The sequence below is a fragment of the Arvicola amphibius genome, chromosome 4 (assembly GCF_903992535.2).
Source record: "Arvicola amphibius chromosome 4, mArvAmp1.2, whole genome shotgun sequence".
In the NCBI taxonomy this organism is placed as follows: domain Eukaryota; kingdom Metazoa; phylum Chordata; class Mammalia; order Rodentia; family Cricetidae; genus Arvicola; species Arvicola amphibius.
The window spans coordinates 23,642,906-23,660,165 of NC_052050.1; the positions used below are offsets into that span (position 1 = coordinate 23,642,906).

The 17,260-nt window shown below is 51.5% G+C and overlaps 1 protein-coding gene and 2 non-coding genes across 4 annotated transcripts in view; all 3 read left to right on the forward strand.

The window, feature by feature from the left end:
• The first annotated feature begins 463 nt into the window (after positions 1-463).
• Positions 464-535, forward strand: Trnac-gca. Its single transcript has one exon. It is a non-coding gene; the product is annotated as a tRNA-Cys (tRNA).
• A 561-nt stretch (positions 536-1,096) lies between these two features.
• Trnac-gca lies at positions 1,097-1,168 on the forward strand. The gene has a single exon. It is a non-coding gene; the product is annotated as a tRNA-Cys (tRNA).
• Positions 1,169-3,091: 1,923 nt separating this feature from the next.
• The window catches only part of Plxdc1 (plexin domain containing 1), a 56,169-nt gene continuing 42,000 nt past the window's right edge, over positions 3,092-17,260 (forward strand). The window contains exons 1-2 of one of the 2 annotated variants that reach the window (XM_038328047.1): positions 3,092-3,170; positions 10,699-10,877. In XM_038328047.1, coding sequence (XP_038183975.1) covers positions 3,092-3,170; positions 10,699-10,877 — 258 coding nt within the window. The remainder of the gene's footprint in view (positions 3,171-10,698; positions 10,878-17,260) is intronic. The other variant, XM_038328046.1, reaches the window with a different exon arrangement.

A 17,260-nucleotide genomic window follows, 5' to 3' on the forward strand; every position in this document is an offset into this window, starting at 1 on the left:
TTGGTTAAAGAACTTGGTTATGGTTGGCCAGGTTGAAGGGCATTGGTACCCGCTAACCAGGACTGGGGCTCTTGGCCCTAGAGTTAGTGGTGATGAGAGGCTTGATAATGATCCACTAAGAAGGGGACCCCAGAGGGAGCAAAAGGCCCCACTGCCCTTTAGAGGTGATGCTAAAGATGGATTGGAGGCCCATGCTGCCGTTCAGGGACCTAAACAGGATAGCATGTCCCTTTCCCAATCAGGCAGTGGACCTTCAGGCAGAGAAACAGAACCCAGGATATTTAATTTTGTAGTTTCCCTGAGATGTGGTTATGAAAGAAAAACTTGTGAATTCTAGACATTTCGGTCCTACTTTATGTTTCCATTAGGTTATTCTTGACATAACAAATATTGTAAAAACACAGCAGGGACCTAAAAATCTTTTCCATAGAAATTCATTCGGATAAACCCTTTCTAGCACGTTGGGGGTATAGCTCAGTGGTAGAGCATTTGACTGCAGATCAAGAGGTCCCCGGTTCAAATCCGGGTGCCCCCTCACAGCGCTTAGCTGTGTGATGCTTTTTACTAAACTGACCTAGCTTGAAACTTTAGAAAGGGGTACTCCCCGAGTACCCTGCATTTTGCTGAAGCGGTGGGCCGACCGATACCCCGAGGCAGCCTCTCGTGAACCGCGTGGAGTGGGTGGGTGTACTCGGGAGCCGGTGACCTCGACGGCTGTCCCTCCCTCAGGGAGAGCTGAGTGTCTAGGGTCGGGCTGAGGTTGGAGGCAGAAGGTCTGGAGAAGTCGCGTGAACGTGTAGGAGTGAGAGAGCACTCGGAGAAGAAGCAGTGGCGGAGCTGCTGAGTAGGACCCCGCAGAGGCGCGCCCGGGCCGCCAGGGATCGTCTGTATCTTTCTGGCTACGTTTCCTCGGACCGGCAGGAGGACTCTTAGAGCGCCAGGAAACACTTTTTGTTTTCAAGCAAGCGGTCGGCACGTTAGTTCCTTATAATTCCTGAGAACTTCGAACCCGATTTTGCCTTTACTTTTAGAGATGCTTTATTGCGCCTGCGCCAGAATTGCATTTAGTAGTTACTGGCGGACGCTCACCGGCAGAGGGGGTATAGCTCAGTGGTAGAGCATTTGACTGCAGATCAAGAGGTCCCCGGTTCAAATCCGGGTGCCCCCTGCTGTACGTTTTCTTTTTTAAACATGCAACATTTATTTAGATGGCTTCCTTTCGTTCCACGTGTTTTCATGGTAACGTTTCCTTTGCCAACTTCCAGACAGTCCGGAAGCAATGACGGCGGTGGTGCCTCTCAGAATGTGATTACCAGCAACACTTTAGGCCCATGCTAGAAATGAAGATTCCTGTGAAGTAGCCTGGGGTGGGGCTAGAGTTCTGAGGAGAGCTCCAGGTGCACGCCCAAGTTCTAGAGGCTTGCGTTTAGAAACTTGTAAACAACATTTCTTCTAATACTTCCAAGTTGCTGCTTTTGCCTGACCCCTAATAAAAGACCTTATACAAATGCAGCGCGGGCACCAAGCCTGGCGATGCACGAAGACACCAGACCCAGGTTGGAGGTCCCTCACGGGACGCTCTAGAGGCTCTCCACGGCGCCTGCGCCGGCGGAAAGAGTCGGGAGAGTTGCAAAACGTCCACCCGGTGGCTCATCACAAGTCCACTGGGTGGCGGTAGGAGGCCGCAGCTGGAAAAGACAGCCAATTCGGTTCTCCTGTCCCCCGCCCCAGGCTGTCAAGGGAGAATTCAGGTTAGGATTTGGGGATTCTTCAGGTTAGAATTTAGGGATTCTGTGATCCGCTTGGTGGGGCTCACACCAGTAATCCTCTCAGTAACCAGAAACAGGAAGCTTGGTCCTGAGTTCGAGCCCAATCTGGTCTAAAATGTGATTCCCTGTCTGGAAAAAAAAAAAAAAAAAACAGCAGTAACAACCAAAAACTTCTGCTGCAGCGCTTGCCTTGGCCCCTCGTATTCCACAAAGGGTTGAGGTCGGAGAGAGGCAGCCTCTGGACTCTTGGAACAGCAAGAGAGTGGAACTGTATCCTGGAAGAGGAGAGAGAATTTAGTTTTCATTTCCTTCCTGGGGTCCTTCCTTCGGTCTCCGTGTCAGGCTACCCACCTACTCAAGACCACAGGCTACTTCTCCTGTCCCCCCAGCACCTCCTTCTTGGGATGTGCCCCATGAAGCAGCCTCTGCACCCTTTCTTTCTGCGTTCTTCAGGTCTCCAGCACGGAGGAAGCCAGGGCCCCTCAGTCCTCTCCACGCTCTAGGCCCCAGTTCTTTGCCTTCACACAAAGTAGGTCACAGGCACCTTTGCGCCTTGACCTGGTTCTATGCCGTCTATCAAATCTCCTAAATTGCGGGTATTTTTATTCTCTCCTGGAAGGAAAAAAAAAGGTGCCCTATTCCCAGAGTACGGTTGGTGGCAGTGGGCGCCACTTCCAGGAGCTGGGGTCTAGCTTTGACTGGGTCTGACCTCCTTGGGGAGGGGGCATCTGTGCTGCTCCAGAGTGGGAATGTGCCAGATTCCTGCACCTACATGTCCTACCGGGCTGGGGGTCGGAGGAGAGCCCGTGTTGGAGATGGGGTGTGAAGCGGTGAAATGGGGGATTCAAGTCGCGCCTCTGCTGGGGCAGAAACTGGGCGGCTCGGCTGCGGGCGAGTCCTGGTGCGTGGGTCGGTGTCTACGTTTAGGCAGAACACCAGGAAGCCACAGAAGTCGAAGAACCAGCTCAGAAAGTCACATGCCCTGGGGATGAGTGGCAGGAGCCAACGGGCCAAGTAGGGGCGCTTCCTGGGGGTCCTCCACTGCGGCCTTTCCCCTGGTCTTCCGGGCCAGTCGCGTTCTCCCGGTGACCAAAGGTGTCTCGGCGCGGTCCCTGTCCGGCGGGGCGCGGCGCGGAGCTCCGGGAGGCGGGGACCCCGGCGTCGCGCCCCGCCCTCCGGGCCCTCCCGCCCGCGCTCCCCGAGGCCGCAACGCCTCGCTTTGCTCGCGGTGCCAGCTCCGCTCCTGCTCCCCACTCGCCCAGCCCGGGGTCGCTTCCTCTCCAGCCGCCGCCGCGGGGACCCTAAGGCCGTCCGCGCCCACCATGCGGGCTCAGCTCTGGCTGCTGCAGCTGCTGCTGCTCCGCGGGGTCGCGCGCGCGCTCAGTCCCGCAACACCCGCAGGTAGGGCGCGCGGGCAGGGCAGGTGCAGACTCACCAGCAGGACCCGGGGTATCGTCCGCGGGAGGCCGGGGGACAGGGAGACAGGGACCCTACTTTCCCTGTGTGCGCACAGAGGGTGCGCTTCTGTCGAAACGACGTGGAGGAACCCAGCTGGGGGTCCCCCAAAGAGTCACAGGGACCGCGATCATTCCAGAGAGGCGTTTGCCTTTCCATGCTCTTTCCTGGGCCACCCTCAGCTCCTCTAGGCTGGGTCCCAGTTGAGCTTGAAGACTGCGTGGGAGCCGCCGGAGGATAGGGACACCCTAGCCCAGCCTTTCTCTCTGGGCACCAGCGTGGTCGTCTAACTTGCTTCCCCTACCTATTGCGTACGGGTGGAGAGTCAGGGGCCCCAGGAAAAAGCAGCTTGCTGTTCCCGAACCTCCCAGAGTCAAGGGTCTCCTCCTGTTTGGTTCTGCTTGGCTCTCAGTTGCCCTGTCTGCGTCGGGGGTGGAGGTGGGGGCTGGAAGGGGGGAAATGGGGGAGGAGCTTCCATTCTGCACACTCCTCTTTCCCCTAGACCAGTTTCTCAAGCCATTTCTTCCACTTGGAGATGCTTTCGGAAGTCTATCTTGAATCCTTCATGTTATCAAGAAAGGCCATTTTTCAATACATAATTTAGGTTCTGCACACAGACTTCCTCTGGGACTGGGAATAGAGAATTGGGTGGCCCTCATTTGGGGTCAGGGAAGGGGTAGTTCATTGGGTGTAGCTATTGGCTGTTGTGTCAGCATTGGCCCTAACTGTGTGACTTTAATGATCACAATATGTTGTTCAAATGAATCTCTGTTGGGATGAGATGGTATGGCGGAGGGGGGAGGATGCTGGTGATGACAGTGGGGGCAGAGGGGAGAGAATCACGTGTTCAGAGACTGGTGTGGAGCCATGAGTGTTCAGGCAGGCCCTACAGAAGGTGGCCAGACACTTGGCTTCTAGTTCTGCTGTCTCACTTACTATGTGACCTTGGGCAAGTTGCTTGCCTTCTCTGGGCCCATTTCTTAATTTATAAAATGAGGTGACTGGCAAAATCTTCGGCTTTTGGAAGAGACAATGAAAGGTCTTTTTGCTTTTCATGATATTCTTCCCTCTCAAGCATAGACTGGCAACTGATGATTTGCTTTAAAATGGAAAATAGGAAGGCACTGGGAGGGTGGATTCCTGAGTTCTTGTCAGCCTCAGCCTGGTGTGTTTTCCGGACTCAGACGTGGCTGGGTTGGTGAGAGGTTTGGGTCATGGCGAGGGTTGATGAAGGGGAGTTGGCTGCATCAGGGGTCCGGGAACATGTGTCTCCTGTGTAAGTACAGACTACTCTGCTTTTTCCGCGTTGAGATTCGTCTGGGAGACGAGGTGTGGACTATATATGCAGCAAGCAAGACTGAGGTTAGATCCGAGGAAGCTGTAAAAAGCCATCCGGGCGACTGGTGACTCTTCTGGCTTCAGCTGGGCCTCATGGTGGTGGTGGGGTTCACAGAGGCCATCAGAGGATGTGTGTGAGTGGGGAAGACTGGAACCGAAGTCAGTCCCGTCAGGGAGTCACTGTGACCAGTGAGTGTAGCATAGAGGGGCTCCAAGGAGGCCCAGCTCCAGCAAAGGCAATGGTGTCCCCATCGGGGCTGGCAAGCCTGGCAGCAGCAAGGTCCCCCCATCCCTAGAGCCTTGTCCCCACATCCATCCTTAGAGTGGGAACAGGAGACACCAATGACCCAAAGTAGGAGTCTAATGACAGGGAGACCAGAAGAAGTCAGTAGACAGGCATGAAGACAGACAAACAGACGACACACAGGAAGAGCCATCTGAGGAATGGACCCTGAAGGTCTGGTCCCAGGGGAGCCAGAGACACCCAGGACAGACACAGAAGGTCACCATTTCCAAACCTGCCAAGGCCACCGAAAGCGTCCTGTTCTCTGAGTCAAGGCTGCCTGTCTCTAGACCGAAGGGGAGTCTCATGACCTCTCTAGCCATAATCTGCCTCCAGCTTCCTCCTTGCCCAGCAGGGACCTCCCAATAAACTAATATACTGTGACACAATGGCAGCTTCCCATCAGCTCCAGGACCCCCTCTTCAGAGAGACCTACCCTGCCGGCAGGGCCACGCAGAAACCTCCCTCTCTAACCTGATTCGCTGTGCTGCTACTCTAAGGGAAGAAGTATGGAAGGTTTGGGCTCAGGATCACGCCTGCCTGTCACTGAGAACTCCTCCACCCCCTCACCACAGCTTGTGTGGAAACCTACTTAATCAATGTGTCTGGGAAAGCTGGGCACGGTGGGCCACACTGAGAGCAAGGCCACTTGGAGGAAGAATGACCAGAATGAATGATCGGAAGTTCAAGGTCATTCTGAGCTACGTAGTGAGTTTGAGGCCAGCCTGCTACTTGAAACGGTTTAAAACAAAACCTTTGAACAGTGAGTGTGTAGGTGCTTCTGACTGATCCCTTGCTGAGTAACCAGAAAGCAGAGGGTTCGTCCCCCACTGGGTGTTGTCATCATTGTCATTGTTTGTGTGTGCGTGTGTGTGTGTGTGTGTGTGTGCGCGCGCGCATGCGTGCACACATGTCCATCACATAGCCACCTGATGTCCCTCTTTCTTGTATATGTTTCCACCTTTCTAATCTGCGAGGTGAGAGGCAGGGTCTCTGTAGGAGGGACTTTATAAGTAGGAAGTGGGATTTGTTAAGCCTGGGAGGACCTTGTGTGAAGCAAAGAATAGGACTTTGAGACCTGGTGTCATGTAGCCCAGATTGGCTCTGAACTCACCGTGTCCCTGAGGATAACTTTCCACTTTTGATCTTGTTGCCTCGGCTCCACAATCCTGGGACTCCAGGCACAGTGCCGTCTGGTCATATTCATGTGGCCCTGGAGAATCGAACCCCGAACTCCCTGCATGCTAGGGAAGCGTTCTAACTGAGCTGCATCCCCAGACCCAGGGAAGGTCAGCTTTCCTGGCTGCTTTGTGTACAAAGTTTTGTTAAAGATTCCACCTAGCAAGTGGTCGAGCTGTTCTCACCCCATCTTATCTGTTAGAGATGGAAGCTTCCAGAGTTTGTAAACTGTGGTGTTGTGGTTCAAGGCTGGACCTCCAGCTTGGTGGTAAACCTGTGCTCTTCCACTGTTGTGATAGAATAGTGGGGGGGTCTCCAGCAGGGTTGTGCCCAAGGGAGGCTCTCCTCGGTCCTCTGAGGCTTGGTGCTGGCTTCCCTTCCCCGCTGCCAGTGTCCCCCCTTCACTCACTGGTGCTCCCTGAACACTGGTCCTTGCAGTACCCAGAATTCTAGAGCACAGGCAGAAAAGAGCATGATTGATGGTCCTGGAGGCCGGTGTGGGTGGTGCCCCGGGCATCTGGGGGAGGGCGAGAGACGTGTCAGGGAGACTCTGGGAAGCAGTGGCATCTTGTCACGCTTCATCAGGTGGAGAGGGCTGCTTAGCAGCAGAGGGGTCCTGACTGGGGCCACTGTGAGTGGCTGGTGGCTGGATAGCAGGACTGGGTCCTACAGAGCCTCGAGGAATGTGAGGGTCAGCAGGACCTGGCCATGAGTGCCCTCAGATCAGCAGGAGGGATGTGTGAAGAATGGAAGGACCAGCTTGAGTGACAAATGGGATTGTGGGCGGGTCAAGCCCTGTGGTGGGTGTAGCCCGGCTCCCCCTCGGCCTTAGAAGGGCTGTGCCAGGTCATGGGATGGGAGCTTTGCACTCACACCACATCAGGTCACCAGTCTCCTAGGACAGCTCCCATGTTCAGGTCAGTGGTACCCAGGGCACCCTCCAGGAACCCAGCCCTGGGGCTGCCCTGCACCTTCAGAGATGCCTGAGAGTTTCTAGTCATTTCTTTTGTGGCTTGGGCTGATTTTTAACTAAAGGTTCTCCCATCCCAGCCTCTGGAATGATGGGAGTACAGGGTGGTTTTGGTTTTTTGTTTGTTTGTTTGTTTTAGATAAGATCCCATTATGCAGTTCTGGCTGACCCAAAACTTGCTACGTGACCAGGACCAGACTGGCCTTGAACTCACAGAGTTCTGCCTGCCTTTCCCTCCTGAGAGCTGGGATTAAGGGGCATGTGATAGATACTATGCTTGACTTTATTGCACTGTGTTCTGCGGTTCTAACCAGACTGGAGCCAGACTGCCTGAGTTCAAATCCTGAGTTCCACCTCTTTTCTGGAAGCAAAGGATGGAATGGTGCTGAGAGAAAGCAATAGGGGCAAGGGTGTCGGGTGTCCTAGGGTGTCTAGGCATGTGAACCATTAGGCTTCTAGGCTGTGTGACCAGCCACCTACACTGGCTCCTGGCATGGGCTAAGAGGTGACATCCTGGCCCATCCAACTGGGAGGGGTGAGAAATACAGACACGCTGAAGCCGGAGAGACACATCTGGGGATTCCTAGCTCTTTGTGGCATCCTCTGCCCTTCCCCCACCATCCTGCACAAAACCTGCGCACCTGCTCCTGGCTGGTTGGAACTTCATCTCTGTTTTTACTCAATACTCAGGGCAACCTGTATTTGGTGTGGTTGTCACACAGAGAAGCTGAAGCTTACAGAGTTAAACTGCCAGGGTCCAGCTTGAGGGTGGGGGGGCTGGAACGGACTCTCTTGTGGGTCTCCCATCTGACATCCCTCTCCATAGTCAGTCCGGGCTTGGTACTTCCTGCCAGTCTACACATCAACCCTTCCACTTGGCCTGCATGTGTACCTTCCTAGTTCTGACTCCTGCCTTCCCCTCGGGGCTACTTGCAGAAGGACTTGGGGAGAAGGCCACCCAACTTAGCACAAACAGCCTGCCACAAAGAGCCGTGGCCTTGCTGAAGAGGTCAGGCAGCTTGTGTGGGGCCCAGTGGTCTTCAGTGGCCACCTAGTCCAGGGCTCTCAGCCATTCAGTAGATATCTTGGGGGAGAGGTCAGAACTGCCCCTCTGCCCACATTCTCCAGGAGCATCTGGTTATGATTAGGGGCAGAGACGTAAGAGGGGCCCCGGCAAGAGTCCAGCAGACACCAGCAGCCAAGAATGACTTAATTGGATAAAATGTCTAACGACAAATCTGCACTCCACAGCAGCATCCTGGCGAGGCCCCAGGCCTGGTCCAGCCAAGCCTTGTTTCAGCCTCTGTCCTTGCTGCTACTCAAGCATTATCCCCCAGTGGAGTGTCCTCAATTGTGCAGTGATGGAGCGCTTACTCTTTGCCAGGCGCTCCGAGGAGAGTGGAGAGAGGCCTGGGGATCACAAGTCTCCCAGGGAGAGGGCACCTAACCCTCTGAAGTGGAAAGGGATGCTTTTCAGTATCATTTTGGATCAGTTTAACAGCCCCAAGATGGCTGGAGTCTTGGAACAACTGCATCTGGGTGGCCACTTGCCAATCCTGTGCTCGTGACAGACATTACTAATTGATCATGACACTCTCTGCTGCTAAACACAAATGAAGTCTTGGGATTCCTATCTAAAGTGCTTCTGGCTGCCACTAATTAATGGAAGATGGTATTTGAGATGAAACCTCTTTGCCCATGCCCACTGGTTTCTCTGCTCCCTTGTTACACAAGGAAAGTAATTTGCCAGAGGTCAAAGCTTGAAAGTAGTGATGGAGCTAAGACTGCTCCTCAGTAGGACAAGGGAGCCAGGTGTGGTAACACACACCTTTGGGTCTAGCACCCCAGAGGTAGATACAGGAAGATCTCTGTGATTTACATAGCAAGTTGCAGGTCAGCCAGGGCTAAGAATTGAGATCCTGTTTCAAAACAAACCAACCAAATCAAGTGGGCAGGGGAGAACCCTTTGTTTCCCAGGACTGTCTGATAATGTCTGGAGACATGTTCAGCAGTCAAAGCCAGTGGAGGAGGGAGGGAGAGGAAGGTACAAACAGGGGCCAGTGGCAGAGAGAAGAGATGCTATAAAATATCTTACCAAACTATGATCCCGGCTAGCAAGTCATCAGGCTTAAAAATGGGCCAAAGACTTAAACATTTTCCCAAAGAAAGTACACAAACAGCCAGTATCACATGGAATGATGCTCGTCGTTACTAATTGTTAAAGAAATGCAAATCAAAGCCACAGGTACATATCGCTTCTTGTTCATTGATTAGAATAGCTACTCCCAAGACCCTGGGGAATAACAAGACTTGATGATGACGCTGTGAAGAAATAGAAAACCTCTGGCAATATCGAGAAGAAAAACTGTTCTACTGAGTGTGGAGAGACGGCTCAGTGGCTGAGAGCACTGACTGCTCTTCCAGATAACCCAGACCTGGTTCCAGCACCCACATGGCTACTTACAACTATCTGTAGCTATGTATCAGGAGATCCAAAGTCTTCTTTTGGCCTCCATGGGCACTATATGCAAACAAAACACCCATATACGTAAAATAAAATGAAATAAAAACAATTTTAAAAATACACAAACAAATGAACTAGCATAGGTATTTCACATGGAATGTTCCATACTGTTGTATAGAAGGAAATGGAATTACCACAAGAACCAACAATTCCATTTCTGGGCACATAACCGAAAGAATTGAAAACAGGTCCCCAAAGAGATGCTGGTGCCCTTTGTTCCCCTTAGAATCATTCACAGCAGCCAACTCATGAACACAACCCAAGTTTCTACTGTCAGATGAGCAGGTAAGCAAATGTGGTTTAGCACGGGACACGGTTCAGTCTTCAAAATGAACATGGCTGAACCATGACGTTATTGTGCTAAGTGAAATAATCCAGTCACAAGAGATGTATTGTATGAGTCCATTTATATGAGACATAGGGAGTATTCAAAAAACAAAGAGATGACTCGGGAGGCAGAGGCAGGCGGATCTCTGTGAGTTCGAGACCAGCCTGGTCTACAAGAGCTAGTTCCAGGACAGGCTCCAAAGCTACAGAGAAACCCTGTCTCGAAAAAAAAAAAAAAAAAAAAACAAAAAAAAAAACAAAGAGATGAAAGGTAAAAGGCCAGGTGGTGGTGGTGCATCCCAGTACTCGGGAGGCAGAGGCAGGTGGATTTCTGTGAGTTCAAAGCCAACCTGGTCTACAGAGTGAGTTCCAGGACAATCAGAGCTACACAGAGAAACCCTGTCTTGCAAAAAACAAAAAAAAAAACCAAAAACCAAAAACCAAAAACAAAAAAACAACAACAACAAAGAAAAGGAAGAAAGAAAGAAAAGGAAGTAGAAGGATAGAGTTGGGCTTGTAGATCAGTGACAGAGCCTGGCACGTGAGAGGCTCTGAGTTCAATCCCCAGCACCTTTAGCCTCTGAACCAGATTCGTGTTTTCCAGCCATACCTTCAGATTTGTGTTTGTCAGACATACTGTGTTGAGGGGGTTAGCATTGCTTGTGCACGTTTCTGGGCATGGTATGAGGCACACGGCTCTCAGTCTGTGTTGTGAACCTTCTGTCCTGGTCATCAAGTGTCCCCGGAATCAGTGATGGTGTAGTGTAGAGGCTTCTGCAAGACAGGCGCTCTGGACCCCTTCTCGATCCTTCCTCAGGACCGCCAGCATTCATTGTTCTGTCTCTTCTCGCAGGCCATGGAGAAAGCCAAGGCTCTGGCTGGACTGTCAAGAGGACCAGGCAAGGATGGAGTCGGAGAGCCCGAGAGAGTCCTGCGCAGGTTTTGAAACCAGGCAGGACCCAGCTAAGCCAGGACCTGGGTGGGGCCTCCCTGGCCATTGACACACTACCGGACAACAGGACCAGGGTGGTGGTAAGTTGCTCAACCAACATGGCGGGAGAGTGGAGCTGGGGTCTGTCTAAGTGTCTGATGTGGAGATTGGAATGGACGGGGATCCCAGGGAAGAAGAGGCATGCTGACTCCAGGCTAGGCCATAGGATCAAAGCATCTCCTAGTCTTGTAGGCTGCTGGCTTCTGCCAGAACCCTGAGAAACAAAGTAACCTGCTCCATCCAGAATGCACTGTCCTTAGGGAGGACAACTCTGAAGGTGGTATAGTTATGACACGACTGCCAGTCCAGGCTCCACTCTACCGCATCTCTTCCTCATCTGCAGACTGTGGGGGGCCCTGAAGGTTAAGGACAGGGGCCACTGCAAGAGGCGGTTGGCAGGGAGGAGGACGCTGAAGTTTCTGGGCCTGGGGGCGGGGAGTGCTCTGGGGAGGAAATACAGCTCTGAAAGCTGAAGGGCCTCTGCGACCACGTGTGAGTGTGAGTTGGAGGCCTCTGCGTCCATGTGTGAGTGTGAGTTGGAGGCCTCTGTGCCCACGTGTGAGTGTGAGTTGGAGGCCTCTGCACCCATGTGAGTATGAATTGGAGGCCTCTGCAACCACGTGTGAGTGTGAATTGGAGGCCTCTGCGCCCACGTGTGAGTGTGAATTGGAGGCCCCTGCACCCACGTGTGAGTGTGAATTGGAGGCCTCTGCACCCACGTGTGAGTGTGAATTGGATGCCTCTGCAACCACGTGTGAGTGTGAATTGGAGGCCTCTGCACCCACGTGTGAGTGTGAGTTGGAGGCCTCTGCACCCATGTGAGTGTGAATTGGAGGCCTCTGCACCCACGTGTGAGTGTGAATTGGAGGCCTCTGCACCCACGTGTGAGTGTGAATTGGAGGCCTCTGTGCCCACGTGTGAGTGTGAGTTGGAGGCCTCTGCGCCCACACATGTGAGTTGGAGGCTTCTGCGCCCACGTGTGAGTGTGAATTGGAGGCCTCTGCGCCCACGTGCGAGTGTGAGTTGGAGGCCTCTGCGCCCACGTGCGAGTGTGAGTTGGAGGCCTCTGCACCCACGTGCGAGTGTGAGTTGGAGGCCTCTGCACCGGGGACTGAGGAATTCTGCATACTGTGTTCACGTGCCTGTAGACTGCCACTGCAGGCGGCTTGTGTCTGGGTTGAGTGTGAGAGAGTGTGCGGTGGGAAGGGAAGAGTGGAGGCTCAGGGTGCAGAAAGGCTGCAGAATGAGAAGTAGCAACAAGAGGATGTGCGTCGCAGCATCTTTATTTCCTGTCTTGAAGAACTTCCAGAAACTTCTAAGCATCAGGCAGAGCTGATGGTGGGAAGTGGCTGCGTGTGCCTATGGGTCCAGCTGAGTATAAAGCTGAGGTGAGATAATCAGCAGAGTTCAGGGCCAGCCTGGGCCACATAGGCCAGAAATCGTTCTAGAAGCATAGAAGAATGAACATAGAAGAGCCGCTGCCTCCTACAGTCCCTAACCTTTTCCCCAGCAGAGTGCCTCTAGGCTATTGTTTTCCAATTAGTCTGCTTCCTAATTCCCTAATGAGCGAGCTTTGTGTGTCTGTTTGGTTTTGAGACAGGTTTCACTCTGTAGCTTTCGCTGGCCTTGAGCCCACTCTGCAGACCAGGCTGGCCTCGAACTCACAGAGATCCACCTGCCTTTGCCTCCAGAGTGCTGGGATTAAAGGTGCTTGCTGTTGCCACCACCCGGCTCTGGAATGCTTTCTTAGTGCTGTCCTTTGGCCGTAAATGTAATTTTCAGTGTGGTCAAAGTTGTCATCAAGGGAGCTGGGCTGTGACCCAGTTGGTCGAGTGCTCACTTAGCATTCATTAAGCCCTGGGTTCAATCCCCAAAACTGCATAGACTGGGTGAGGTGGAGCATGCTCGCAATCCCAGCACTCTAGAGAAGGAAGTAGAAGGAGCAGAAGGTCAAGGTCATCCTCAACCACACAGTAAGTCCTAGGCTAGCCCGGGCTAGGTAAGAATCTGTTTTCAAAGTAAACAAAAACAAACACATAGATATAAAAATTTGCCTCAATTTAACAGACTGCTCACCTGCTCCACGGTAGCAAGCCTACACCTCCTCCTCCTTTGTCTCTTAATTGTTGGAGGATCTCTGTAAGTTCAAGACCAGCCTGGTCTACAGAGCAAATTCCGGGGCAGCCAGGGCTGTCACATGGAGAAACCCTGTCTTGATAAAGCTAATAAATACACAAATTATTTATTTGTTTTTTCCTTTCAAAGTTTGAGGGCATCTGACCGTTTTCTTCTAATGTCACTGTGAAGGGATCTGTTGTAACCACAGAGCCTGGTTGCTCGTGCCTATAATCCCAGCACTTGGGAGACTGAGGCAGGAAGATAACTAAGAATTCAAGACCAGCCCGGGGTACCAATGAGACCCCCATTTCAGCGCACATCCACCCCTGTCTCCACCTGGAAGAGATTTGGTATAACACAGGCTCACGCCTGTAATCCTAGGATTTAGGCTGAGGCGGGATTGCTGAGAGTGTGAAGCCAGTTCAGCCTACAGAGCAAGTCCCGTCTCAGAAACGAAAACTGAGGTTTAGCGTCTCTCTTATCCCTGACCTGGTCATACACTTTTGAAGGCTTTTGGAGTGGTCACTGTCGCTGCCGCGTTCTGTCTGGGCTGGCCTGGGATTGCGATGTAGGACAGGCTAGCCTCCAACGGGAGCCACCACACTGTGTGGGGTGCCCACCAGAGGAGACTGACAGGAACAAACGAGTTTAAGCCCATAGAAAGTCTTCATTAGCCAGCCAGCGACTGCACTCGATGCTTGGGATCCCAGTGTAGCACCTTAAAAGCTCAGAGTGTCTGGGTTGACATCCTTCAGTTAACAAGAGCAGTTAGCCAGAAACAGAACTACAGAAGCCAGAAGCCAAGGTCAGTATGCTTAGAGACTTTCCCAGAACTATGGACGTTGATGGATTAGGTCTTTGTTTTTGTTTTGACAGGTGGTACTATTTATGTGTTGAGTTTCATGGCCTGAATGCTATTTCCATCATGGAGTCAGTTGTGCTAAGGTCTTGAGCCTTATTACACACACCTGGCCATGTTTTAAATTTCTAATGCCTTTTTAAAAATATATATTAAATAAATATTAAATACATAAGTCCTTGTTCTTGTTCCTGTGTCAAGGATGAAGCATCTTTTCTCTCTAAAGGGGTATTCCATAAGCTTTGAGGGTTTGTTGTTTGTATCCCTGTGTCATTTCTGACTCTGTTTTGCTTTTACCTCAGTCTCTGAAATACTTTGGTATCATGACCGATTCTGTCATTATTTAACATTTTGAAATTTCATTCATCAAAATATCACCAGCGTTTGGCACTAATGTTGATTTTGTTTGTTTGTTTGTTTGTTTTGTTTTTCAACACAGGGTTTCTCTGTGTAGCCCTGACTGTTCTGGAACTCACTCTGTAGATCGGGTTGGTCTCGAACTCACAGAGATCCGCCTGCCTCTGCCTCCCGAGTGCTGGGATTAAAGGTGTGCGCCACCATCGCCCGGCTCGAACGTTGATTTTTAAAATGCTATATTAAGATGTTCTTCTCAACAACTCCTGAACTTTTTGGTTCCCTTATCACTGTGCCTCAAGTAAATGGCTCGCTCAACAGGCCCTCATCCCAGCCCCGAGGTGGATTCTCAAAGCCTGCTCACTTCCCATTCTGTCTTGCTTTCTGGAACACTCAGAACTGAGGAGTAGGGTAGGTGTGGAAGAATGGTAGTGTGTTTAAAAGAAATTCCACACTAGCTCAGAATTGAGACATATATGGTTATTTATTTAGGGGTAGACTCACAAATCAGAATCCTCTGCTTGAACGGAGACCAGAAACCGAATCCTGCAGCCAGAACAGAGAGGCCAGATGCATGCTCTACATGGGCATATGTAGTATAAGAGGCCACGCCCAGGGGGTGGGTAACCACTGGCTGTAAGACTTCTTACAGCAGTAGAGTGGACAGTCAGATCATGAGATGTCCCTAAAGAAGGGACTCCCATTAGCTTACTCCATTCCTTGCTGCATTCTCAGACTCTGGATTAAATAACTGACACCTGCTCAAGGGCCGGATGTGGTGGTCAGAGGGGCTGAGTCCCAGTCTGCACATTACAGGAAGTAACCAAGAGACAAAGACTTCTGGAAGCAATTATCTGTGGGTGTTTGGAAGGAGTAGTGGCATTCAGTGAGCCCCGGGGGATTCAGTAACACCAGGGCTTAAAAACAAAGTCACATTCTTCGGCTCCACTCTGGGAAGGTTAGTTCAGTAGCACTGAAGCCTGGGATTTCTCTCATGGGGCTGGAGAGAACACCAGAGCGCTGGCTGCTCTTCTAGAGGACCTGGGTACTGTCACAAGTGCCCACAAAGCAGCTCACAACTGTTTGTAATCCCAGTTTCCTGGGATCTGACGCTCCTCTGGCCTCCTTGGGCACCAGGCACTCATGTGGTACACAGACATATATGCAGGCAAAATACCTGTATGCATACAATAAAATGAAATAATTTTAAAAACTAAAAGCCTGCACTTGGGGTAGGGGTGTAGCTCAGCATGTGTGTGAGAGACCCTGGGTTCCATCCTTGCTCCCGTGAAAAAGGAGATAAAATAACAAAACTCTGCATGTGGTTCTGCTGGGCGTCTGGGTCTAAGATGTCCAGGTGATTTTGAGGTTTTTAAAAGCGACTTGGTTTTCATTTATTTTGTATTTATGTGTATGTGAGTGTGTCTCTGAGAATCTATGGCACAAGTGTGCAGGTGTCCTCAGAGGTCAGATCCCCTGGAGCTGCAATTACAGGCAGTTATGAGTCAGTGAATGTGGGTGCTGGGAACCCCACTCAGGTCTGGAGGAATTCATGTGCATTTCACCTCAGAGCTATCTCTGCAGTCTCTCCAGACAGCTTTATAATTGTGGCCAGAGCTGGCCCCGTTCCTCGGAATGCTGAGATAAGGAGATCACAGAGTCAAGGCCTGAGTGGGGTACAGAATGATTTCAAGGCTAGTCTGGGCAACTTAGTCTCAAAAATGGACCGGTGTGGTGGTACATGTCTGAATCCCACCACTTGGAAGGCAGAGGCAGGAGGATCTCTATGAATTCGAGGCTAGCTTGAGGTTCATGGCCACCAGGGCTGCGTAGAGAGATCCTATCTCAAAAAATAAAATAAAATGGTTAAAGAAGAGTCAGGGATATGATTTAGTAGCATAGCATTTGCCTAGAGTGGGAGGCCCAAAGTTTAATACTTAATATTAAAAAAAATGAGGTGTGATAGTTCACACATGTAATCCCAGCACTCAGGAGGCTGAGGCAGGAGGATTACCACTAGTTCAAAGCCAGACTGAACTACATAGTCAATTCTAGAACAGAGTCAGATCTTGTCTCAAACTTCCTGAAAGAAATAGATACCAGTGGTCAGGGTGGTAGCAGGAAAATGTGGCACGTGGTAACACTTGAGCACGTGACTTCTACCGTCTGGAGGCTTCATGACCACTTTGACAACCACTCACCAAGAGGTCACACTGCAACTAGGCATGGTGGCACACACCTTTTTTTGGTTTTGTTTTGTTTTTGGAGACAGGGTTTCTCTGTAGCTTTGGAGCCTGTCCTGGAACTAGCTCTTGTAGACCAGGATGGCCTCGAACTCACAAAGATCTGCCTGCCTCTGCCTCCCGAGTGCTGGGATTAAAGGCAGGCATCACCGCCGCCAGGCTGGCATGTGCCTTTTGTCCCAGTACTATGGAGGCAGAAGCAAGCAGATGTCTGAGTTTGAGGCCAGCCTGATCTACAGACTGAGTTCCAGGACAGCCAGAGATACACAAAGAACTCTGTCTCAAAAAACAAACAAATGAATCAATTTTTAAAAAAGAGGCCACACTGTAGAACAAGGCCATTTGTGAGAAGACTCCTCTATGGGGTTGTCCCCTGCTCTGTCTAAGGAGTGGGAGGTGAAGGCTTAGGATGAAATCTCTCTGAAATATGTTTCAGATGCTACATCAGGAAGGAGTCAGCGCATCCTTAGTGGGCCAGAGTGGGACCTGTCCCACGCTAGGTGCAGCTGGCTGGACAAATATAAACCCTGGGGCTCAAGGCTCCAGTGAATCAGTGGCTCAGCTGCCAGCCCTGTGGGCCCGCTGTGGGCTGGGCTGAGTCAGGCACAGGGAGCCTCTGCCAAGAATGGAGGCGGGAAAGCAGCTGCACTAAAGGAAACCCATGACGGCCGGGGACCAGAGCCAGGGCTCTGGGGATCTTGCAGGCTGTCTTCTGGCTTGCATCCCTTTCTGGTGGCCTTCTAGAACCCAGAGGAGCCAGGAGACTATAGACTGGACAGTGAAGAGACTTAAGTCCTGGTCCCTGGAGGCCTGGGGGGAGACTCTTAGGGTGCTTCTGGGTATGGAGAAC